The sequence below is a fragment of the Pholis gunnellus genome (assembly GCF_910591455.1).
Source record: "Pholis gunnellus genome assembly, chromosome: 16".
In the NCBI taxonomy this organism is placed as follows: Eukaryota; Metazoa; Chordata; class Actinopteri; order Perciformes; family Pholidae; genus Pholis; species Pholis gunnellus.
This window is the reverse complement of record NC_136543.1, coordinates 2318936-2346012: the sequence shown is the minus strand read 5'-3', so window position 1 is coordinate 2346012 and position 27077 is coordinate 2318936. Positions and strand designations below refer to the sequence as shown.

General features: G+C 41.2%; 2 protein-coding genes across 2 annotated transcripts in view; one reads left to right on the top strand and one right to left on the bottom strand.

Annotated features, from left to right (window-relative positions):
- The first annotated feature begins 1885 nt into the window (after positions 1-1885).
- Positions 1886-11621, top strand: c1galt1a (core 1 synthase, glycoprotein-N-acetylgalactosamine 3-beta-galactosyltransferase 1a). Its single transcript, XM_079176517.1, has 3 exons — positions 1886-2108; positions 4207-4871; positions 10095-11621. Exons 1-3 carry the CDS (start codon positions 1955-1957, stop codon positions 10257-10259), a joined length of 984 nt encoding a protein of 327 aa, XP_079032643.1. The 5' UTR covers positions 1886-1954; the 3' UTR covers positions 10260-11621.
- Positions 11622-13832: 2211 nt separating this feature from the next.
- col28a1a (collagen, type XXVIII, alpha 1a) overlaps positions 13833-27077 on the bottom strand; it is a gene marked incomplete at both ends in the record, with an annotated part of 32963 nt that continues 19718 nt past the window's right edge. Inside the window, 13 exons of the mRNA XM_079176482.1 lie at positions 13833-14005; positions 16628-16937; positions 20150-20298; positions 21143-21694; positions 22345-22381; positions 22466-22501; positions 23866-23946; positions 24126-24194; positions 24489-24557; positions 24692-24760; positions 25205-25273; positions 25681-25749; positions 25960-26028. Of these exons, the coding sequence (XP_079032608.1) occupies positions 13833-14005; positions 16628-16937; positions 20150-20298; positions 21143-21694; positions 22345-22381; positions 22466-22501; positions 23866-23946; positions 24126-24194; positions 24489-24557; positions 24692-24760; positions 25205-25273; positions 25681-25749; positions 25960-26028 (1752 nt within the window). The remainder of the gene's footprint in view (positions 14006-16627; positions 16938-20149; positions 20299-21142; positions 21695-22344; positions 22382-22465; positions 22502-23865; positions 23947-24125; positions 24195-24488; positions 24558-24691; positions 24761-25204; positions 25274-25680; positions 25750-25959; positions 26029-27077) is intronic.

Sequence of the window (27077 nt, the reverse complement as noted above, 5' to 3'; positions counted from 1 at the left end):
ATAGGAAGGAGCTGTTCCTTTCACTGCCCTCTAGGCTAGCACCAGAGTCTTAAACTGGATGCGAGCTCTTACAGGGAGCCAGTGTAGAGCATGGAGAAGGGAAGTTGTGTGGGAGAACTTGGGGCGATCGAACACCAGGCGAGCTGCAGCTTTCTGGACAAGCTCCAGCGGTCTGATGGCCGACGCCGGGGCTCCGGCAAGTAGAGAGTTGCAGTAGTCCAGGCGGGAGATGACAAGAGCCTGGATGAGCACCTGCTCCGTCTCCTCAGTGAGGAAGGGGCGAATCCTCCTGATGTTGTAGAGCAGGAATCTACAGGAGCATGTCACCGATGAGATGTTTGCTGAGAACGACAGTTGGTCATCCAGGGTCACACCCAGGTTCCTCACAGTCCGAGTTGGCCTCACCACGGTATCGTCCATGGTGATGGACAGGTCTCGGTGCGGGCAACCCTTTCCCGGGAGGAACAGTAGCTCAGTTTTGTCGAGGTTGAGCTTGAGGTGGTGTGTCGTCATCCACTTCGAGATGTCAGCCAAGCATGCAGCTATGCGTACCTCCACTTGAGTGTCACCAGGAGGAAATGACAAGACCAGCTGGGTGTCATCGGCATAACAATGGTAAGAAAAGTCATGTGAGCGAATAACAGAACCCAGAGATGTTGTGTAGAGCGAGAAGAGAAGGGGGCCCAGGACTGAACCTTGTGGAAGACCCGTAGTCAGCAAGCATGGTTCCGACACAGCCCCCCTCCATGTCACCTGGTAGGATCGACCTGTCAGGTAGGATGCAAACAGGGAGAGTGCAGAGCCTGAGACGCCCATCCCCTTGAGGGTGGAGAGGAGGATCTGGTGGTTCACAGTGTCAAATGCTGCAGTGTAAACATCCAATGTTAATAAGTCAATTAGTCATGTGCAATTTAAATTACATTTTAGTGTAACCTGTAAAACGGGTACAGCGCCTCTCCCTTCCATTTTCTACTAGCCTGAAATCTTTCTCTCTCAACATTTTACTTTTTACAACATAACAGTACATTTTCTGCACATTTACTGTCCTCCAATTCATTCGTTTCATTCTTCTGCATGATATGAAATGTTGCATTATGTCCTGCTTGTCCTAAACTTAGTCTTTTTTATACATTTGTGCCTGTATTGGCCAGATGAAGAGTGAGGGATCCCTCTATCAGGATGGACAGAAGTGTGATAGATGTCATGTTTAGTATAATAATGATAAGAGTAATAGAAATGAGACTAATAATAACAATAATGATAGTAGGAGTGGGTGTCAGGCAAGACCAGATAACCACGATGCATGGAAACCTGTGAGGAGAGAAAAGCACAAAGACTCCGGGAAAGAAGCAAAGTCAGTGCGGAGAGGGAGAGAGAGGGGGGGGGGGGGGGGGGGGGGGGGGGTCCCAGGGATGGAATCACACTGGGGATGCTGAGGCTTTGTGGCATGGGTTGTAATTATGATATCAAGGCGCTCCAAACAACATAGTCGTGATACATTTGTGTGAAGCATATATTACTCTGTAAAACCTTTGACTTGTTTTTAGACCTCCGAACCATCTGTGGGGAAGGAGCTCTATCCATTCAGCTGAATTATTCTAAGTGTCTATTCAATAAAATACTCGGACATTTGAGAGCGTTCACATCACGTTTATTTCTCACAGGGAAATCTTATCAACCACACCAAGCAACAGCATAAGAGTCACTGTTCATGAAAGAAGTGTTACATTGTGCTCCGCCTTACTGGATTCACACATAGTGGAAACAGCCGCGCGTGAGAGCGGGTTACTGCGTGCGCGCTGCGTCTGGAAAAACAAGAACTGCCGTTCGTGACACATCCTTATTTCCTTATTTATCTCTTCATTTTTAGAGCAAGTGACCGGACAAGTATCTCGTGCGCATCGAGCAGTGAGTGACTTGGCCACTTATTGTTCCTGGCAGGTCAACGAGGAGGATGAGGCACATTAAGTCTCATTTAATCTTCACCTTTGGAGTCATGGTGGGATTTCTCTCCTCTCGCTTTCTGTTGGACTCGAACTTTGCCACAGAACAAGCTATTTACTTCACGAGGAATGCTAAGCATGAAGTCAAACAGCCCGTGCACACAGGTAGGCACTGGTTGTATCCATACTTTATTTAATCGTGTTTTTTATGCACGTTTTATGGCTGATGCGCCACAATAAGAGGCTATGTCTTCTCGCTGTTATTCCTTTAAAAAAAAGTAAGTCGAGTAGTGTCAATGGGTGCATCTACAACCTTCATCTTACTTTATTTATCAGTGATGAATTGCATCGTTGTTTTATTTACATTCAAGCCATCTGTTCATGTTCTTGTAATTTATCCTGAATTGTGAAGCACCAAAATCAGTTTCAACACGAGCGCTAATAAATCATTGATTATTCTCCTGGTGTTTTATAATGATAATAATTATAATAATAATGATAATACTACGGCGACTGTAACAGGTAGCCTCCATGAGATTTCAATAACCATAGCCATGCGTAATTGTTCGCGCGTAATGGCCACTGTTCCGGTGGTGTTGGATGCAACACAGAACACAATCAGTGAAATTGCGGACGGATCTAATGATTGGTAGAGCTGCCACAAGTACCGAAGTGCCAACGGTTGTTAAACCCTCATCCTACCGACTGGGGTCCCCGCCGACCCAGTTAGTATACGGTTTTGTTTTATTTATCCTGTCATTACAATTTTTTTTACTTTGTCAATCAATTTGTTCCCAATGACTTCGTTTCATTTATTGAGTATGTATTGAGTTCGTGCTTGCCATGGCTCCTCATCATCTCCGCTACCAGGAGAGTGGAACCCGTCTGTCAGTCGTTTTGACGGAGACGATTACACTCATTTCCTCGTGTGCTCTGTTTATTTTTTGTTTTACTCAATATGCAAAATAACTGTACATTTCCCAAAATATTAATAATTAGTTTTCTTCAGATTACATGAATTACATAACTAATGTTTTGACAAGAAAAATTAACATTTTGCTATGCTGTTTGTCTTTATAGTAGGTTATTCTTTTCAGTATAGTCCTTGATTGTTACATTTGTTTGGTTGGTAGGATGAAGGTTAATAAGGCTAGATGTTTAGCAGCTTTATAGATCTGATATAGGCCTAATGTATTTGTTTCCTCAATACTTCATTATAACAGCAAGCAGTCACAAGGCAACTACAACGACTACTATGAAGCACTTTAGTCAGGATGGGGAAAATTGTGACTCAGAATTCATTGTTAGAAGTTACATCTAAAACATTTCATCCTCAATCAAATAAATATAAAAAGTTTCAGCTTTTCTTGTGCTTTAACAGCGGTATTCCTATATCTTAATTGTAGTAAAATTATGCAATAATATAAAATGTGTCATATTTCAGCCACCGTGTCCTAACAACATGCGAACGTCCGAATATTGCGTCTCATTTGGGATTCTCTCTGTCAGCACTGAATCTGTTAAATATCCATTTCTGGTGTGTAAACAATCCCCGTATCAGCTGTGTGCTCGACATCAGATTGAAGGCGTAACCTACTTTGTTCTTCTCAAACATTACGTTTGTACTTCTACAAAACATTTTATATTAACTGGAGATTAAATAAAATATAGATCATTTACTTAGATAAGGCTACGCCAGCCAGCTGCCACCCTTTTATTGAGGTTTTCGTAATAAAATGACGTGGTATCGTACAGATAACTTGTAATTTCAACTTCACGAATCAGCAGTTCCTCTCCATTGCAGTGCTTTCAAAGCAAGCGACAGGAATTAATAGAGACATGGCGCCTGACAAAAGTTTAGCCCAAAGTGGTGCGCCAAGCTAGTGAGGATATTCCAATAGAATCAAACTGATTTTGTTAGGGAGACCTGACAAATCTTGGTTTCCACATGGGGCCACCTCTTGGGGATATTTTGGGGTGACAGAGTTACCTTTTGTGGCCACAGGCCATTGAGCCATGGTTATTATCAAACCCTGCCATGATCGTCACAGTATTGTGATAAAAACACATACCAAGGACAGTATTGTTTAGAATGTTTGATCACAGTAGTGAAACTGGTACCGGCTTATCTCTACTCATTAATTCAGTTATACTCTTGACAACAGTCCAAGTATACTGTTCTGATTAACCGTAGGTCTTAAACCTTCAGGTGTAAAATGTCCACGCAACACATTTTTGATACTTTGTTCTTCATTTCCTCCAGTTGAGAACAAGAGCTCAGCAACTAATTCCTCTAGAACAACGCGGATCTTGTGCTGGATCATGACGGGGCCCAAAAACTTGGAATCCCGGACCAAGCACATCAGGGAAACGTGGGCCAAGCACTGCAACAAAGTGCTGTACATGAGCTCTGTCAAGACGGACTTCCCCACTGTGAAGCTGAACGTGAGTGAGGGGAGGGAAAACCTGTACTGGAAGACCATCCGAGCCTTTCAGTACATCCACCAGCACCACCTGAAGGAAGCGGACTGGTTCATAAAAGCAGACGACGACACGTTCATGGTCATAGAGAATCTACGCTACACCTTGTCCAGATATGATCCTGAAAAGCCATTGTACCTGGGTAGAAGGTTTGCCCCCTTCATCAGTCAAGGCTACATGAGTGGAGGAGCAGGTTATGTCCTCAGTAAGGAAGCACTGAGGAGATTTGTCGAAGGGTTTGATACTGGAAAATGTACCCACTTCTCCACCATAGAGGACATCGCTCTAGGAAAATGTATGGAGACGATGAAGGTGGAGCCAGCGGACTCCAGGGACGTTAAGGGGAGACAAACGTTTCATCCTTATCCTCCAGACTACTACCTGGTCAGGCAGCCCTCAAGACCGAGGCCTTGGTATCTGCTTTACGATCACTATCCCCCAGTAGAGGTATGCAACACAATACACAAGTTCCTGTTGAGAATCTGGATTTAGACTAAAAATGCCAATAAGACGCAATAAAACTATTTCTGAGTGGGAATTCATTCATCATTCAAGATGCAGATGAACGGAATCTGGGCTTTTGGAGAATTGTTCAAAATGATTGCTTTTGTTTGGGGGCATGGTGATGCTTTGAGCTAAATGCTGACATCAGCATGCTAACATGCTACATTTTAGCATGCTGATATTTAGTAGGTTTACCGTGTTGACCATCTTAATTTTGTGTGTTAGAAAGATTACATTTGCTAACCAACACTACAGTGGAAACCTCTTATAGTGAACAGGTCTGTTCGGATCAAATTGATTACTGTAAGACGATGATTATTAGATAAAGTAATGACAGCTTCGCTATTTTCTGACTCTTTGCCAAATCATTTGCCTTTTCTCTCAGCAAGGGCTTGCTTGGGGTGAGGCTTTGCCGGTTTTTGGCCAGCTCTGTTTCACTGCAGGTGGTGCATGCAGATAAATGACACCCCTTTTCCAGGTATCCTCGCTCACCCGCTGAGTGTCATGGATGGAGGTGGGTGCCATTCATCTGCATGTGCCTTTTCACTTTGGGGGGCATTACATGACCAGGCATTATCAATTCCCTGAGAGGGGTGACTTAAACCTCATTCGTTTTTCATTGATGGAAAATGAATTTCTTCTTCCTTCATGATTTAAATTTGGACGCAGCATGGGCCTCAGGAAAGCATTGCGAGGCATCATGGAAATTTATGGAAATAAAAAACAAAACAACATTTTTATTAACGTTAGTCTACTGTAGTTTTAAAATGTTTTTCCATATGTTCATGGATGATAAAGACATGAATGTTTGCACCAAATGTCATGGCACTCCATCCAGTAGTTGAGACAAAACCACATGGTGGTACTTGAGGAAAAGTCAGGGGATCACCAAAGTCAATAAGATACATTATCTGGAACCATAAATGTCTGTTCAAAATTCTTCTGATAAATCGATAGATGTTTGATGTTTCACTGGATAAATAAAAAGTGGAGGAGCAAGAGCGTAAAGTGTGATAAAAAAACATGTGATCTCCCCGTCACCCATACATCATTAGCCGTCTGTTGCACCTGTGCCCTAAATACCAATTACCTGCCACACTAATCCACACTGCCACCCGTGGTCAACCTAAGGTAGGCTCCCAATATATACAGATATAATATTACTACTACAATATTGCTTCCGACTTTCTCTGAAATTTTTGGTTGGTAGTCCAAACCAAGACATCAACCTTTGATTATTCCTTTCAACATTGACAAAAGCAGCACAGACAAATGCAGTGCAGACCAGATACACTCCTGTTCTTAACTTTCACAATAAAAGCCCTAGACATATACACTGCATAGCTGCTTACCAGAGGGAACTCAAATTTGCTCAGACCATTTTGCAAAGAAGAAACTCAGTAAAACAGCTTACAATAGCTTAAGTCATAAAGCAATTGACCTCAGACAGACTGGGTCACTAGCATCCCGGTAGTTGGTTAGGTTAGACTGACAAGCAACAAAGAACAAAGAACATCTTAGCAATCAGGTAAAAGACTTCGCCCTCCATGACAATTTATAACATGTTAAACCCATTGTAGCCGACTCCGTGCCACTCGCGGGTCCTCCTCAACACATCTTCAGCAGTTAAGGTTCACACAAACGTATTTTATTACAAACAATTCACACAGCCATGCGCTCTCTCCTGCCTCCCGGCTCCTCGGAGCGCACCCAGGCCGGTGTGCAGGAATCAGTCCGACTCTCGTGGGCTGGTGTTCCTCTTCCTCTGTCCTCTCTGTGTCTCCCCGGCCACCAGAGCTTCTTCTTCTTCTCCTTCTTCTTCTGTGATGTTTAACGGCAGCTTGCATCCTTTTTGTTGCATTACTGCCATCTTCCGGTTTTAGTCATTTTCTATGTTCCCAACTACTAAACTTTCCCCATCAGTCCCGTTGCTCGCAAGAAGTTTGTAAAGCACCTTCTTCCCAGATTACTAGATCCCAGTGGTGGGCCATGCATTTTATACCTGGGCCTTCAGTGCTGTCCTTCTACAGTTGAACCACCTCCTAATAACCTCATTATGATGCCACAGCTACGGTTATTATTTGTTTTTAGAGGTGTAACAATACACGTATTCGTATTAAACCATTCCAGTGGTGGGCCGTCAGGGCCTGCAAGGCCTTCTCTGCTGGCCTAAACAGAATCACAAAGTTATAGCTATTTTATTATTTAATATTTTTTCTTAACCTCTAAGCCTATTTTAAGCCCTCCGCTCGAACATTTCATTTTTCTTAAATACACTACATGTATTATTTATAAAAATATTTTTCCCATAATCTTATTTTCTCATTGCATAGCTACTGTCTTCCTGCTTCCAGTGCAGCTTGTTTTAAGTAGAGCTTTTATCCAATCAGATTTCACCTCTGTGTCTCTAGTAAGAAGAGAGGCCCGAGGCCTGCAGACTCACAAGTGAATCCATGTGCAGTTTAATGGAATGGGGATGATATTGTTGATTGTCATAGTGTTCAACCAATCAGATCTTTAGTTTGACATGTTGGGCGTATTATTTGATGTGTCAGAGCCTGCTAGCTGGCCTAGCCATACGTGATTGGTCAGTGGGCTAGCGTGACATGTTGGGCGTTGACAATCCCAATATCTGCTGCCTCTGTGGAGCGGACATTTTCAGCCCTCAAACGCATTAAAACCTATTCAAGAAATACAACTGGGGAGGCTCGAGTGTCTTCCCTGGCGTCCATGAATCGAGAAGGACTTCTTACTAAAACGCACGGATGTGCTGAACAACCGTGAGATTAAACTCTTTGTTAACAAAGTAAAGAGCATGGACTTTGTCTTTAAATAGTGAACAGCAGCTCTGGTAAGTTAACTGCAGTAGCTTTAACTGCCATAAATGTTATTTATGTCATTATAGTTTATATTATATATTAATATTTGTACAACTTGTTTTCATGAAGATGGATTTTCGTTTGGCTTTATATATGATAAGAACTATTGTTATGTCCTATGTTGCGCTGGGGACACATTTAGTCAGTGCACAGCAACAAGAAGATGCGCGAAGCGGCAGCGGTCCATATACTCTGTGCAAAGTGTTAAAGTTAAAGTGTTAAAGTTAAGTTTAAGTTTTTAAGTGATCTACTTTGAAGATTCATGTGTTTTCAAGTGGACTCATTTTCCCTCTCGGTGTTGACACACGAATAAATCCATCAGTAACAAGAACTATGGAGTCGTGTATTTCCTGGAGGGAGTGAGAGGAGAGTTACTACTCTGTTAAGTTGTCTATCATGTCGTTTTCATGATATGGGTAATATTGTTCCCTCTGTGTCACAATTTGGCTTTGCCTTCTGTGTTCTTTGTGTAGCTCCGCACCCTTCTCACTCTACCTGTTAGCCACTCCCTTAGCATCAGCCTCAGCCTAACTCCCTTCACCTGCCTCTTATCACCAATCAAGCACTCCCCTCACCTGTTCAAGCCACTTTATAAACCCCTACCTCTTAGCCATTCTTTGCCAGATCATCTACATGTCTACCCGCCCGTTTTTGCTTGTCCTGTTCCCGGTTTCCCTGTCTGCCTACCTGCCCTGTCTCGTTCCTTCTGGATTTTCCCCCTCGTCTCTTGTCTTGTTCTGGAAACGATTCCTGTTTGTTTGTTCATTAAACACCTGCTTCACGCTACTCTGCCTGGTCTGCGTTTGAGTCCTCCACCACACCCCGTGACAGAATGATCTGGCCTTCTGTCACGGGGTGTGGTGGAGGACTGAACCGCCACTGAACCGTTCGGTGCGATGCTTACGAACCGAACAATACGTTTGAATAATACTAGTGCATTTGGAAAATGCAGAAGCTTAAATTGTGGGGAATATAATGTTTTCGGTGGACTTTGCTTAAAGTGGCAACATGCTGTCTGACACGCCCACCCCGCAAACAAAACATTGTACCCTGGTGAGGCCTGTGTGTTCTGGGAGGCTATGCTAAACTAGCTTAGCAGAAAAACAACAGCAACACACAAGCTACAAACTCCCCATGCAGCGTATAGCTATTCCCTACTGATTCAAACAGGGCTAAAGCAATCGCCACACAATCCCCATTTCTCCAGACCATAATTCTTGCTTTGTGAAAGAAAACAAAATCCTAAACAGAGAATCAAATGTCCGACCCTAACCCCGCGATGACGGGATGCTTCGTCATTAACGGACAATGCATTTAGTCAAAATCAACGAAATTTACACAACGACAAGAACAAACTCACAACAACCAGTCACATATATTTATATGACAACAAAGCATGACAAATCAATCCAGCAAACCTGCAGCGCTAAAACACGTATTCATCCACACACTGAAGAGCATGAGACATTCAAATATTATTCACATCAGAGGGAACAATATTAACTATATCATAAAAACGACACCATAGACAAATGAACACAGTAGTAACGCTACTGCAGATGTAAAAACAAAAACAGTTCACTTACCAAAGCTGCTGTTCACTTAAAGACAAAGTCCATCCTCCTTTCTTTGTTTACAAAGAGTTCAATGACGCGGTTGTACAGAACATCGGTGCGGTTCAGTTCCAGCCAGAGGTCCTCCTGTGAATGTGTTCGTTGAGTTGTAGTTCCACTCGGGTGTGGTGCCCTATTCTTTCCATTTTGGTAATAGATTTAATGGTGCTCCGTTAGATCATGTGACACTTGGCTTGCACACTTGATGGACTTCATTGGACTATAATTATCTAATTATGTGACTTCTGACGGTATTTGGTAGCACCAGATGTTATTAAGGCCTCATAGCCTACTCTACTTTTTTTTTATCATTTCACTTCACCAGTATGTCCATTACATGAAATCCAAATAAAAATAAAATTTACTTCAAGGTTGCAATGTAACAAATAGGAAAAACAGCCATGGGGGGGTGAATACTTTTGGAAGGTACTGTACCTATCGCTGTCCATGAGACAGGCTCACTAAACAGGTAGCACTAGGGAATACTGAACCTAAAGTAGGAGTGACTGCTGTTATTACTTCATTGTAAATATACTAGAGTGTAGTGGATGGAAGTTTAAGGTATTCAACATTCACACCTGCGGAGTCATCTTTGGCTTCCTGCTGTTTAAGCACACCGTCTGAATCGTAACTGTGCTAAACTCTATTGTGGTTCTCTCTCTTTTTCTCTCCAGGGTCCAGGCTGCTGCTCAGATTTTGTCGTGTCCTTTCACTACATTTACGCTGTCGAGATGTATGTGTTGGAGTACCTGACGCACCATCTGCGGCCGTATGGATACAAATACAGATTTAATCCGGATGAAAAAACTGAATTCAACACGACAACTAAGTCCACATAAAATGTTAATGTAGGCACAACAACCTCTGCACTAATTATAGAAGGACTTCAGGGTCTCAACATTATATATTAAGATCTCCCGAACCGTAACTTTTTAATTCAAGACTTTTCAGGTTAGTAGTTGATTCCCTCCACCTGCACCTCCAAGCATTCCTGATGGTCTGAAACTTTCTAAACGGTGTTCATGATGTTAAGGGGTGTGAGTGGGTCTGTTTTACTTTGCTGTTACTTTGTATTTAATAAGAAATGTAAGGAAGAATCTAATTTTAACATGATGTGGGCCTTCAATCTGTCTTCCTTATATTTGTCTTTTATGACTGTGCTACAAACTTGTACCATTCTTTAAGAAGCTTGCCTTTCTCTGGGAAAACATCTGTGTATATTATGTACTGAAGTTGCTAAAAAGAAGCTTGTTGTGAAGTTTGGCAGCAACAAGGGTAAACCACATTAACTTTGTAACAGATGGGGTGTGGGTCATATCTAGCTATGCAGTGAAACGATCTACTGATCTAAATAGCTGACATTAAAAACTACAAGTTGTATTGATAAAGAAAAGATGGGATAAATGGAAATTGATCATTAAAATGGTGCTATGGTACGCTACTGCAAACAAAGCAGTAGTTTTGTGTATACTGGCCACCAACATAATTTGCTGTCAAATGCACATATATCAGTAGTAAACAGTTATGATCTCATGTCACTGGTACCATCTGGCAGGGCAGAAAACCTGACAATCTCGACACAGCTACAAAGTATTTGTCTGATTATTAAATACACTATTGGTGCATACTGGTTCAGAATGTCGAAAGGGTTAAACTGTGAATTTGAGCAGACGCTTTCTGTATTTAGTGTTCCTTTGGGTAAAAAAATGATTTGATTATTCTTCCACTTCACGGTTATATTATTGTCTGACCAAGTTGTCGCCTCTTGAAGGATGAAGCAAGAATAACAGGACAGTTTTGATCCACACTTAGAAGAGTTTGACCTTTTCAGAAATACTTATCCATTGCCGTGAGATCGATACAACTCAAGTTTTTACAATAAATATGAAGCCAACACTAACTGAGAGACTTCACTTGGACTCTAGCTTTTAGTCCTGAGACTTTGACTCTGGACCAAAGATTTGAGACCTGATTTGGAATCATGACTTGGACTTCCAAAAAGTGACTTGTGAGCATCTCTGTTGTGTACTCAATGTCAAATGCCATATACTGTATGTGTGTTGCTCTGTGTGTACTTTTGAAAGGGTTATAAAAATGGACAATCTTTAAGAAATTATATTTTATTTATTGAAAAAAGGTTTATTTTGTTGAAGTACCGTGTTCTAACTTTACTATTCCTTCTGGCATTTTAACAGTGTTAAACAATAAAACAGTATATTTTACAGTCAAGTGTATCTGTTCATTCAACATTCATCCTAATAGAGGTTAAAAGATTTGTTTCTTAAGCTGAACAACTACAGCTTGAGAAAGCAATATTGAAGTAGCTCCAACATGTGAGTATACCTTAACTGTGTTAAAGGGTTAGTTTGGGTGTTTTTAAGTGGGGTTGTATGAGATACTTATCCGTAGTCAGAGTGTCACCACGCCCCCACAATGGAGAGTTGGACAGGAATACTGGCACAGCAGCAAAGCAATATACTGGTGTGGAACAGACCAGCGGCAACATGTATTTTGTACACCTAAAAGAAAGGATATCCTTAAAGAAAATCAATATCAGTTTAAGTATGCGCTATATTTTAAATACCAGCTGGGGAACTGAACTTAACGTGAAACTTGGCTTTGAAAAGAGCAAAGATAACTTTCTCTGTTTGTTCAGTTGCTGTCTGACGGGGCGAAAAAAGCAGTGAAAATATTTTTAATAGAGCATATGTATACATGAACTGATGTTAAGCTTTTTATCCGGTGAGCATTTTGCTGGCCTCGTCCACACCAGTATATTGCTTTGCTCCCATGCCGGCTTTCCTTTCTGTTTCTCCAAAATGGCGGCGTGCCGATCGCCCTCTACTGGTAATACATGGATTATGGATAAGTACCTCATACGAGCCCACTTAAAAACACCCAATCCATCCCTGTAAGAATACAGTGTGCTTAGGTATCAACATGCCCTTAAAGGCACTGCTGTTTTGTAGACAACTCTTCAAGAAACACCTGAAAACAGTGACCCACAACAACAATAGCAAGACGAATCCCAGAATGAAATACCTGTCAGGTCCATAAACTACATCTGTAACAACAATATACACGGTCACTATATTCACATTGCAAGTGAAAGTTCCTCAATTGTGATGTTCTGCCCTGTGCTCTTTTCATAGTCATATTGTCATGACATAATACTTACTGCCACATATAATTGAACTAAACAGATTTAGACACAACTGTCAATAACTGAGAAATAATTTGCCACAGTTACCGACAGAAACAGCTTTACTCTGTTTGTCCACAGCGGTGAGTCTTGCCAAGCTGCATGGAATAGATGGAATGTGCTGATTGGGATGCAGAGTTTGCATAAACAGTTTTGCATTCACTCACTGAGATGTGAAACCCTGTTGTCTGTTGAGGCTCTGCTATTCTTGAGCTGAACTGTTTCCTTGTTTAACTTGACATGAAATTCTGGTCACACCGGTAAGGACAAGCATGACAACACTTTGAATGAGCTGCACTTTCAGAGATGCTCTTTAACCCTCTGATGCACAACGTATTCTAAAGATGTTAACGCACAGAAAATGTTCATTGCCCCCATTATATGATACATAGCTGAATGGTTCTTTTTATTAGTTTTTTCACAATATTATGTCATTACCCAGGATTTTAATGTTTTTTTCTAATTATGAGTAATTCTATATCAAATGAATATATATTGTTATATATAATATTTGTATATAGATATATTATATGCCCCACATGCTTGACAAACATTTTATGTTAAAATTTAAAGGAATATTTTGACATTTTAGGGAAATACTCTTATTTGCTTTCTGCATTGGTTAGATATTCAGACTGCTGCACTCTCATATGTCACGTGTCGCACAAATACACAAATCACCCGGAGGTCAAACTCGCGTTTGGTATGACAAACAGAGGTAGTAGCCTGTTAATCATGGTCCTGAAGGACTTGAGGGTAGTGGCTTGCAATTAAGAACTTTCAAGTGAACATGCTCAGAGCTGAAAAACTGAACCGGTTGACACAGGATCGCTGACTGAGTGTATAGACAACAACCGAAAGAAAGGCAGAATGAAATGATTCGCATCAGGGATGGCATGTTGAACCCAGTCTTGTTGATTCTCCTGTCAGCGCGTATTGGTTTGTAGTTTTATATTTGGGGATAAATCCCAGAGCAGATATATGTAGTTTTCAAAAATGACCAGACGGCTAGTACATGTGCAGCAGTTAAAAATTGAGCAGGAGCACCTGCAGTGTGAACGTATGCTGAGAGACAGTAAGGAGGTCCAAGCCTGACCTCCTTGACCTCCTTGACCTGCAGCGTCCACAGAGTGTCAGTCTGTTCCGTCCCTCGGCACCGGTGATGGAGCATGTTCGCTTTGCACGCACCCTTTTCTCCGAGCACAGCTTGTTACGTGTAGACGCAGGAACTCCTGCAGCTGGCTTCAGTCTCAAAGTTGTTCGCGTTGCCCTGACAACTTCCGAACCAGAACTGAGCGCAGGCGTTGGCCTCGGGGTCGTAGTACCACTTGACCACGTACTGTCGACAGGGACCTGGGTCCAGAGGCTGACTGCACCCCTCAACTGAAAAGATAAGAAGGGTGCAATAACTCACTGCATGTTACAGTTTCAACATACATGTAGCAGGTCATCAGAATAACCTGCTACATGACACATCCCGTGCTGACTGAGGCCCTGTTTAGACCTGGCATTCATTGGCGTCTTGGGTGATCCGATTACAAGTGGACCTGGCATGAGAATGCATCTCCGTTGACCACTTGTGTTCGGATCTCACTTCCCCGCTCTGCAAAGACCAAATCGTTGTTTGCAACGGGCAGAAGGCAGCAATGCAAATCAAAGTACCCAACTGTGTTCGGGAAGTCTGTCGTGCTAAACGCACAATTTTGCCAATTTATTAGTTTGCCTTGAGGGGACAGACCAGCGTTGTAGTAGTCGAGATCAGTCTTTTTGAAGGTCTCGGCCTCGTATCGCAATCGACCGCATTTTTACTCTGCAGTTCAGTCTTGAGGAAGACCGGTCAATGTATATTTATATGTTAACATGAATACTGTGGTTTCTCATAGAATAGAAAGGGACACCTGTACTTTCCTGAACTCTCCACTCTCCACAGGGCCTGAGATCAAATGAAAACAACCTGGTTGTAACCTGTATGAATCTCAGTGGACTCTTTACTTGTTACTTCATTCCCTTTCCATTCCAAAATGTGAAGCTCAGATCGATTCAAAGTGAAGTATTGACATCTTTTACTTAAAAGGCACAATGAGTAGGACTTGTCGGTCAATTCAAAGTTGGCCCCTCCTTCCCGGCTCAACAATACCAGAAGCCATGCCCCCTGACTGCGGTTAGTGTTAGGGTGCTTGTCAGCGGGCAAAAGCCAACCCCAGATTCACTCTCATTTACAAGCTTTGTCCGGTTGGCTTTATATTTGCATTTTTTTCAGCGCTGTTTCCACCATTGTGGTAGCTTCATCTTGGATGATTGCTTACGATCTGGCACTGGTGGCTTCATTTTTATAGAGGTTAAAGCCGGGGAAGGTCTTGAACACAACATATGAAAATACAGTTGGAGGGCGGTGTCTGCGGACACAGACACCACCACACACTTCTAGTAGATCAGACGTGATGATTGAGAAGGATTATTTTGATATGAGTCAAGACATTGTTTTTCAGGAAAACCCTGCTCATTGTGGCTTTGAGCAAAAGTAGAAATACTACAGTATAAAAAGTGTGCCAAAAAAGTACAGGTGTATTATCAATGAAATATGATTCTAGCACCAAAAGTAGAAGTACTCCTTTGAGCGATATTTTATATTATATATTCTATAATTATTATTGATTCATTAATGTGTAAGGATATTTTACATTTGTTCCTAATTTAGATTAACTCATAATTGCTTCACAAACTGTAGTTCTATCTATATAAACACATTTTTAAATTGATGAAGTTTATCTTTGTGTGTTAAATCTAAATAAACAAAATAACTAGTAATTTAAACCGGACTATGAAATGTGTGTAGTGGAGTTAAAGTTACAAAATATCCCTCTAAAATCTAGTGGAGTAGAAGTATAAAGAAGCATATAATACTCCAAGAAAACACAAATATCAAAAAATTGAACTTGGTACATTCCTGAATCTGTTCTCATCATTTACAAATAATGATACAAGACTATACAGACATGGTATCCCTAAAACCTAAACACAATAACATGAAAAAAAGAGAGAAAAGGCCTCCTCTAGCATGGCCCTGCAAGTTTGGTCTCAACATTATTGTTACTGTTCATCTAACCCAGGGGTGTCAAACTCAAGGCCCGTGGGCCGGATCCGGCCCGCTACGTCATTTTATGTGGCCCACGAATCCGCCAGCAAAATAAATAAATAAATAAATAAAATATCCCCATAGTCGAAATTATGAGATAGAAAGTCGAAGTTATGAGATAGAAAGTCATAATTATGAGATAGAAAATCAAAATGATGAGATACTTAAGCACAGAGTCATAGCAGCAGCTCTTTGGCTGGTTACTCTACATTTGACATATAAATGTATTGTGAGTACATTGAAGACGACTTTAAACGTGGCTTTACAACACATGAAATACTTCACGTGGGATTGTGCAAACGCACCCTTGAAAGGATTTTAAGCTTTGAACAAAGTTAATGTAATAACTTGTGTTTGATGATATTTGTAATATTTGTTATTTTCTTTAAAATTTTGATCTTTGATAGAGTAATGTGGGTTTAACCCTAAATTAAAAGGATTTAAGTTATAATAACAGAAATGTGCTTAAATATATTTTTACACTTGAATAAACAATAATCAAATGCAGAGAATCAAATGTAAAGTTATTTACCAATATGTTAGGAGTAGTTACATTTACACAGTCTTACATTTACAACCGGCCCTTTGAGGACGACCGTGATGCCGATGTGGCCCAGAGTGAAGATGAGTTTCCTGATCTAACCAAACACGGAACTTACAAAAGATTATCTTATCTTATCTTAACATCATAAGAGAAAGGGAGGTCCATGTGATAAGCACCCTCATGATGTGTTGCACAACTCAAGATTTCATTTCTTATGACACCATCTTTTTTATCGTGTGTCTTTGGTAAGCAATAAACTTATCAGAAATAATATTAAAATAGACACGTATCAAAGGTTGTATCCGTCGCCACTCTGTTTGTTTACCTGGTAGCGATGAGTCCGTCAGTGGTGGAGGAGGAGGAGGAGGAGGAGGAGGAGGAGGAGGAGGAGGAGGGCTGACCGAAGCCTGTTTGATCCCAGCCTCATGCAGCTGGCCAGTCGGAGTCTGAGGACCCACCACAGAGGTCAGCCCAGGGCCCTGCTGCCCTCTGCCACCGGGAGAGGCAAACGTGATGTCGGGCAGCTCGACCCAGGGCTCCACCAACAGTTTGGTATCAACCAGGTTCTTGTCGACCCTACTTGACTCATGGGACTGTGGGGTCAGGGCGGTTACTGTCTCCACTGGGAGTTCAAGCTGGGATGTAGAGAATCTCAGATCAGACATACTTTTACATGACAGAGTTATATTCAATGCAGTCTTCAATGCAGACGCTAGTGGAAAACAATAGATAGATAGATAGATAGATAGATAGATAGATAGATAGATAGATAGATAGATAGATAGATAGATAGATAGATAGATACTTTATTCATCCCCAGGGGGAAATTTGTAAAAATTAAAACACACACAGGGAGCTGCTGCAACAGGCTGCCGCTGGCACGGCGCCATCTTGCATCTTGCTAAATAAAAAGCAACTTGCAGAGACTTGTTTGAAAGCCAGAATGGCTCAATTGCTGTGACATTTTTGGTGAATGCTTGGAAAAATCAGTTAAAGCTCTGTACCTTGAATGATGCCATCCTTCTACCGATCCTCAAGATTTTATATCCACAGAGTCATGTGACTGACCTTGGTGGGCTTGCCTCGCAACTATAAAAGCATCTGGGTGAACATGCCCCCTCCTCTTTGCCATTACTTGCCTCATCCGAGACCGTGAGTATCATTATTGACCGCGGAGGTGAGGGGCAGGGATAACGTTTGGAATCTAACATCATATTTCAATAAATAAAAGCCTGAATTATATCTGCAAACAAGCCAAACGATGTTGTTCACATGCATTGGTGAAGCCGAGATGCACTGATCGATCGACGTTCTGGACGTTTCTGGGCATCAACCTCTGTCAGAACTAGGCCAGCGGTCACTAATAAGCGGACCCCGGTCCGGATCCGCACCCAGACGACCCAACTGATGGATAATTGAGAATTTTACATTTTGGCGGAGCGCTTCTATTTTAACCTGTGCAGCTTTTCTAGCCTTTACGGCACTCGGTCAGCAGTCCAGGAAATACACCGACCAATTACATGCATTGTAAATTATCTCACGTGATGCTACTCAGCCAATCGAATATGTATTCTGAAACGGATCGTGAGCCGAGTGAGATTTGCACACAGACAGGGGAGAGACAGAGAGCAGTGGGAGAAGTAAGTCAGAGAATCAATTTAATAGAATCTGAACTGAGGGCAAGATGTTAAGATGTGTAGAGATTGTTTATTGAGATGGAGCCCTTATTTTACTTGAAATGAGAGAAGAACATTTATTTACATATTTCTATGTATTATTTATAATCCACCTGGTTAAATTTGAAAACTGAGAATAATTGTTAAAATATAATTGATGTGTACTTTCTTTATTTGATTTGATTTGACAGACACTATATATATATACATTCAAGAAGCCTAGTAGTAGTAACAAGGTCTCTGTGTAGTCAACAACTGTCAAATCAAATAAAGAAAGTACACATCAATTATATTTTAACAATTATTCTCAGTTTTCAAATTTAACCAGATGGATTATAAATAATACATAGAAATATATATATATATATGGCACTAAATAGTGGACCTTTGCACGAGGAGACTTTCTCAATCGAATTGAATATCCCTGTTACAGTCGATGGTAAGAACGTAGCAACTAGCCTGATTGTAAGCAAAAACAGCAAAATGCAAAGAAATGCACCTACAAAACGCCAGATGTACAAAGCTTGTTCCAAAACAAGAGTGAATCTGGGGTTGCCTTTCACCCAATGGCGAGCCCACTAACATCAGGGGGCAGGCTTTTGAGGGTCATTGAGGAAAAGACAGATCATGGGTAGGTTTAATCCTCTGAGAACCATGAATGGCATGCTAATCCATCCAACAGTTGTTGAGATATTTCAGTGTGGACAAAAAGTAGCAGACTGACCAACAGACCTAGAGTCAACCTGAAAAGACAACTAAAGCCATTCTCAATACTAATTGAATTCCAAAATGCAACAATGTTTACCTATGATGACATATACTGTCAAATAACACTGATATCACACAGAGACAATGTTGTGGTCTAATCTGAGGCTAGCATCAAGCATAGCTAACGTTACGTTCACACCAAATTTCACGTTGCGTTACTCGTGGGAGTTTTCTCGCGGGACCATTTGTGGTTATTTGTGTCATTCGCCTCATTAGACGCGCTGGAGAGGAGGAGTGGCTTATCTCCATGGAAGCCGTTATCAACTAAGCCATTAATTTCCGCCATCAACCATGGAAGAAATAACCACTATTTCTTGTTGTGGAAGTCCCACGCTAAACGCCATCATGTCTGGGTTCATAACATCATGTGGAAGAGCTCCGTGGATTTGATCCAGGTGTATTCATTGTGTCTAGCAAGCCACACGTCGGCTGTTTACTACAGCTGTATGAACACAAAATAAACTGATTTTGCTGTGATTTAATTGCAATAAACAGATGCTGAAATAACTACGTAATGATGTTGATTTATAAAAAGTCTAAATTCATGTTTTGTTAGTTCTCTCCGCAAGACGACAAACTAATAATTAATTTTCTCAATGGAGCTCGGATCGATCGGTGCTATTCTAAGCTAACATTGTAGCAGCTCCATCAACACTCAACATAACGTCATATATGCGTAAATACGGCAGCGTCTTTTTCATTGTTTGTACCATATGTGTTATACACACACACATTTATAAACAGTTTCGTCCGGTCTCTACTAATCAGGTATCGTAGAGCTCTGGGTGAACACATACGGCTACAATATTTTTTTCCTGATTCAACAACAGCAGGACGTCAGTGATGACAGGAGGGGCATCTCAACGCTGCTAGGCTTTCACAGCGTCACCCACATTTTTCGCCCAAGTTAAAAAATGTCAACTTACGCGAATGGTGCGAATTTCACGTTTTCGCGTCACAGCATTCGCGGAAACTGTTTCTTCAAAACAAGGTGGATGGTGTTTTGTCACATTCACAGGTTTCCATGGATCTTTGTACGCCTGGATCAGGATTGCTCCTGCTGCCGCGGCCCCGCTTAACACCCACTGCCACTATTACTATTATCATATATTGTCATATTTATTTTACTATTACTGCTATTATCATTCTATTATATCCACTGCTACTGTTAAAAATAGTAGTAGTCATTTCTGATATTATTTCTGATATTTTTATAATAGTCACTGCTACTATTATATGTATTAGTCTTATTTATATTATTATAGCGCGCTCTCTCTCTCTCTCTCTCAGAGTACAGTGTAGACTGCTCTGCATGGAAAGTGTCTCGAGATAACTTCTGTTATGACTGAGGTCAACAGTATTTTCAAGTATAATTTCTCCAAACAAGATAAAAGCAGCATTACTTGGATGTTTTCCTCAACTGGGAACTCTTTGAAGCGGCCGTCTACTGGAGCCTCTGGGTGGATTTCCACAAGTGGAAAGATGGAGTTTGGTAGAAATGCCATTCTGTCATCCTGCTCACAAATCCGATTCAGTATTTTGCCTTCCAGAGCTGTACCAAAACAAACAATGAAATGTTACTTATCACAGGATATGATGGGTGTTACTGGGTGACTGACATGTAGTGTAAAAGCACTTTATTTGCATACTATGCATGCACACTATAAACACAATGGACAAATGGACTTGTACTTGTGTAGTGCTTTGCATTTATACAAATTCATACATTGATGGCTGCCATGCCACCTGCCCATCAAGACAATCTAACCACCACCAGGCACAGCAATTTGGGAGCAATACGGGCTTAAGTGTCTTGCCCAAGGACACATCGACATGGACTAGCAAAGCCTGGGATTGACCTTAAAATGGTCAAGGAGTTTGTCATTCCTACTTGTTTGTTCTGTTTGGCATTTAACATTTTCAGAGTTTTTGGTACTACAGTTTCCATCATACTTTCCTGTGAGTGAGACAGCAGTTATCTTACCATATCCCTGCTTTGCGTAGCTTGTGTTTCTTTTCATTTTGGTGAAACTGCGCCATGAAACTAATGCTGCATTAGCTGCTAGAAATTCCTGTTTGCACAGGATACAGTATCACTGGATTACTGCTGGAAACAATTTCATTTGAATTTGAAGAAAACAGTGCAAAATCTAAAGTGTTGAGGTAACTGAAAGCACAAGAAAGACTACATTGCAGATTACAGATATGTGGGTGATGTCTGTGTGTTCTAAGTCTGAGAAGGGGTGCAAATCACCTCGATTAGGTTTAAGGGGGTTAACAGCATGTTATAGAAAACCAATGCTGTATGGATGAATTCTTTGATCAATGTGTCAGCATGACAATTTTGCCAATCGTAAACAGTGCGATTGTTGTTTGAGAAGACATTGATTGCTTACTGGGAAGTGCATTGAAATCATCTATGAGGTAGACATGCTCTTCATCAGGATCGGAGGCCATAACATCCATCTGAGCCTGGAACTCTTTATATAGAGGGTCGGTCTTGTTCACGACTCCTATTACAAACATCTCGATCCCCTCTGCGTGGGCGTCCGTAGCCGTTTCTTCAAACTGCATGACGTCACGGGGGTCGGCCTGCCCGTCTGTCAAAACCACGGCCACCTTCCTCACACCGGGCCGCGAGGCCCGGAAAAGCTGGTTGGCTCGATGGATGGCGCTGCCCGTGAAGGTACCCTCACCGAGGTATGGCATCTTCCGGACGGCAGCCTTGACGTCATCCTGGCTGGACTGCTGCTGCAAACTGACTACCACCATGTCCACATGGCTGTAGAGCACCACACCAATCCGACTGGCTTCTCGGCTCACCGTCACGCGGTCGATAAGAGCATTCACAAAGTCCTTCACCAACTCAAAGTTTTCTGGTCCCACACTCTCAGAGCTGTCTATCACAAACACCAGCTCCAGGCTTTCTCTGCATTTGAGACCACAGCCTGGGCAACAAATGTCAAAGATAAATTAGAATACCAAAAAAACTGCATTGTGGATACAAAAACATGAACCATTGCAAAACAAAAACTTTGCATACTATCTCTGTGCAGCTTATACTCTTACCTGATGGAACAAAATACACTTCAAAACTTCAGTTGAGACTTTAACTTGTTTTACTTAAATTGCCTGTGCCTGTGTAAGAGGGTTAAGAGGGTTGTGCTTGGTAACTGCAAGGTTGACGGTTCGATCCTTGGCTGGTACGTGTCATGTGTCGAAGTATCCCTGAGCAAGGCACTGAACCCCTAACTGCCCTCCGGGCGCCTGTCATAGGCAGCCCACTGCTCCCTATATACAGGGATGCAGTTTTGTCTCAAATGCGGAGACAAATTTCCCCCTTACCAGGATAAATAGAATAGTATTATAAGAAATAAAGAAATATCTACATAGGGTCCACTGTGTGTTTTTACAGAAGCCAAACCAAATACTGGCTCTAGAGAGAGCCTTTACGTTTATACATTGTAGGCATACATCCCCGCTAGATGCCACTAAATCCTACACACACATTTACTAGACAAAACCCAACTAAGCAACACAAAAAGATTAACATTGACTGAGGATTAAACTGATAAACATGATAAAATGTGTAATTTACCACATATTTCTCTTATAATCCTGATGACCTCTTCTCTCTGTGTACAGAAAACAAATAGGGTTTACATTTTAATTACATTTTAAGATATAAAACTGTCGTTTGTGCCAGTCACTTTACTCACTGTTAGTCCTGGTTCTCCCTTTTCTCCAGTTCTCCCCTGTAAAATGAACCACACATGAAGTAAACTGCATTGTCAAGGGAAAGATGTTCTCCCGCATTACGGTCGCAGTGTTAAACGTGTTTAACACTGTAGGCTAAATCAAAACAAAACAAAAACAACTAAACTACTTGCTTTTCTTTAGGCAAAACAAATACATGGCTAGGTTTAGTAAAACATCATGGTGGCTTTAAATCGATATGTTTGTTACATTATTGACCAGTAAATTATTTACCATTAAAATAAGTCAAAGGCTACTTTTTGTTTCACACAGGACCTGAAATCATGGGTGTAAGTGTGTGTTTGTTTGACCTACGGTCGAGTACTCCATACCAATAAAAGATGCAGTGCCTGTACAGGGAAGAGGGGACGGCAGCTGCCTGCCAACACCCACGTACAACAACAACATAACAGTGTGCGTGTGCATTTTTACTTCCTTAAGACACACTTTACACAATCTTTTCCACTTCAGCCAAGCATAAACGTATTTACAAGGAGTAAAAACAAAAGGTACCGGCGGTATCCAGTCAATCATTTATTTTCTGGGCAAGTCAAGTTGATTCCTTTATATAGATCAGAGGGCGAATGGTCATATTTCTATGCAATAATATGATGCCAAAATTAATAAATGGCATAAATCAGTGATATTTACCAATAAACCATTTGCATTCAGCTGGCATGCCATTTCTATGGATTATAATATCATAATGTTATGTATAATATTAACTGTTAGGACCAATGTCTTACTCTGAGACACTAGATGTACAAGACCTTTTAGCCAAACCAGCTGCGTTGGAGTTTTCGGAAATATGGGATTTTTATTTGAATTTACAATAAGAATGTTACAATATTTATAAGATGGAAACCCAATCTCTGGAAACACAATGTTTTCCATGTAACATACGTTTAGCACAATTATAACAGTAACTGTGATTTGATCTCCTTTTTAGCGGCATTTGTTACTTTCTGCCTTTTGGATACCACCACGAGGTCCTACAAACAGGGATTTCAAGAACAGGACCTAACTGACAATCAGTTTAGGACCAGTCGATCCTTATGATGATAAATTGATGATGGCATCAGCCTGAAAACGCTCATTGGAGTTTATGTTTGATACATGTTTCCCAACATGGAAATTAACAACAAAACAAAATTGCTATCAGGACCTTCCTTTATAGGTTCCATTTGACATTAAATAAAGAGGACAGCATTGCCCACGAGAAGGAAAAGAAACTGTGACCCACAACAAATTAGAGCTGGAAAACAAAACATTCACTTTGAACTGTGATCATCACAGACCTTTTGAGGAACAACTTGTGAGATTGTTATTAACCCATGAAGCAAGATGGGACATGCTGTGTTACCATCTGTCCAGTAGATCCAGGTCCTCCATAGTCTCCACCGTCTCCTTTCTTTCCCCGGTCTCCAGGATTGCCTCTGTCCCCCTGTGTGTGAGTGAGTGAGTGAGTGAGTGAGTGAGTGAGTGAGTGAGTGAGTGAGTGAGTGAGTGTGTGTGTGTGTGAAAGCACTCTTTATTACAGCAAATTTGAAGCACTGGTAATCAGAGGCAATATGTCACAGGTAATGCAACCACTGGCACATGCAGTGGCTATATTGTAAGTACCTTGTCCCCTGGAAGGCCATCTCCTGGTGGTCCCCGAGGGCCCATTAGCCCCTGAAACCCAGGTTCTCCCTAAGAATAAAGATGGATGAATTGGTAAGCACCACAAGAGTATCATCAGCATATAGACGTATCTTGAAGCCCTGTCCATTGAGTGAAACACCACAGATGGATTTATTTGATGTGACAGCACAGGCTTACGACTTAAGATGAGACAATGGTCATCCTCGCAAGACAAGATAATGGATAGACATGCTCAGCTCCATCGTATTCTTGGGGAACAACATGATACAGTTGGGGCACATTTGTGATCCCATTTTCTTGAAGTACACCATACCAGTCTTGTCAAGTGTTTTTATTGCCTACCTTTGGTCCCTGGATGCCCTCTCCAGGAGGCCCTAGCAGGCCTGGTGGACCATGCTGCCCTGTAGAGCCCTGGGAAGACAATGCATCACAGCATTTGTCAAGTTATTAGGCTAATATTATGATAGAGGAAATTGTTTATAAGAACAATAGAAATAGATTTGTTTAACTCCCCCTATATACTGTAGATACACACACACACTGACCTTTGATCCATAAAGTCCATTTCCAGGAGGACCTGATGGCCCCGGCACGCCCGACAAGCCTCTGTCACCCTGACACACAGACGAAACAAACTTGGACTAAAAATACTTTCCACTGCCTATCCATCTTATACAGCACATTATACACCATTGTGTTTGTTCCACGTCCACTCTATTGTCCTTTTCCATATCACCAGCACTAAACACAGGTCAACAGTCTCTGTTCCAATTGAAAACCACATGGACTGCTATATATTTCACAACCATATCCACATTCATGAGGGTTTCTGCTCGTTTGATGTTGAAGCTGACATTCAGCAGTGAAAATCTGCATGAATCATTTTCAGGATTATAGAATGCTATGGTTAAAGTGTAGAAATACTTCAAAGTTATTTGTGAACTATTTTCTCCATCCGGTATGTTTAATGACACTACAGTTCCCATGAGCCTCAGCAAATGTCCCTCGAAGGACTCTCCGCCATTTCATGAATTCATGAAGTAACACTTGTGCTTCACCTTAGGTCCAGGTAGTCCTTTCCCTTCATGTCCCATCTCTCCTTGCACTCCCGGTAAGCCAGGCAGTCCCTAATGGTCACGGAAAAAAAAGTTCATTTACAAACCTGTCTTTCTTTTACATATCCTAATACAACAGTTGTTGTGATATCTTACGTAAAGTTATTTTGCATTTGTTGTGAGTTCTAATATGAATATCAAGCAGCGCAAGCGACTATTAAATACATAAGTTGCGAAACACGCAACTATGTTTTAGTTTGACCGGGGCTCTCCTGTGTTTTTTTGACCCATCCACCTCTTCCACCTCGCTGCGCTGATGTGTCGCTCTTTGTACTACGCAAGCTAACTTCCTTAGAGGGCAACCCTACACGAGTTACAGTGCACCGTTTTTAATACAAACAGTGAATGAGAACAGCCTGATTTCTTGCATTACATATGAGCGATTGTACTCCTCATTTTGGATGACTTTTTCCTCTCACCTGTGGTCCTGGGAAGCCATCTCCCTTCATTCCTGGTGGCCCGACTGGTCCAGTATTTCCTTTGTTACCCTGATAGAGGAACAGGAGAGCAGCAAATACTCAGAGTGACAAATACCGTTGTATCAAAAAATTTGCATCAAAAAACGATTGAACTGGAGGTGTTTTTACTGCAGACAAACTGTAATGTAAAGACTTCACACACCACGTTCTCAAAATGATTGGGTAAAGCAGTGTGGTGGGATATATTGATAGGGTGAACATATCGTGTGCTAGTGTTACCTTCGGCCCAATAATTCCTACTCCAGGTTCTCCAACAGGTCCAGCTGGTCCTACGGGACCAGGATCTCCCTGTTATTTGGACAAATTAACAATTAACCCACAATTAAAGCTCATATGTACGCAATACAATGTATACATTTACTGTATAGACGCCCTACAAATGCATCAGAAGAAAAACAAACAAAAAAAGTTGTGGTAAACGGATAAGACATTGATGTAAATAGGTTATGTTACATTTACTTCTATAGCTGCTAGTTTTACATTGTTATTCCACACACAAAATATATATGGTGGTCTTTTTGAAATGGAAACAAATATCATATATATGTCTTTAGTTCCCTCAACAAAAAGCCAATGGGATTTTTCCATTGGATTTGGGATTATTGCAGAGCTCCGTGGCAACAAACATTTATGATACTGACATATTTTGTTCAGTAAGATAATCGTCATAAATGATCATCACTGTTATGATTTTTGAAGTGTTCATTTAATCTCCAGAAGTAAAATGCTAACGTTAGGCTATGAACAAACTACAACACAGTCACATGAGTTCATGTTACACTTTTTAGCAACCGCCTTTGTAAAGACATGTCAAAGACTCACCAGAGGGGTATTTACTGATGTATTGTCTATCGTAGAACAAAAAGTTTAAATCTATTCAGCTTGTGTTAACCAAAAAAGAACCCTTTGATTTTCAGACAAAGGAACCAGAGCACAAACCTGCCGACTCATTTCCGAGTTTTAGAATTCATTTCTGCAGCACTCTATGCATTTTCTAGATTTTCTTTTTTTACTAAAAAGACCTTAATACACCTGTCTCCTGCTGAATAAGTTGAGGGTTAACATTGCCTTGAGTGTAATAGGTAAACATGAAATTCAAAGGTGAGATTAAGCAGGTAAATAAAAGTTGTAACTTTGCTGCAACAGTTGTGCACAGAGATGACCCAGACAACCTTGGTCATCAGTTTGCAACATAGTCCACCATTGTACAGGTGCACCATGCATGTTTAACTGTGTACATGCCATATTGTTGTTGTTCTAACCATATAGGCCTTATTGTAGTTGCAGTAATGCTTACATTTTTCTTGGCAACATAATTGTTGACATTGCTCAACAAA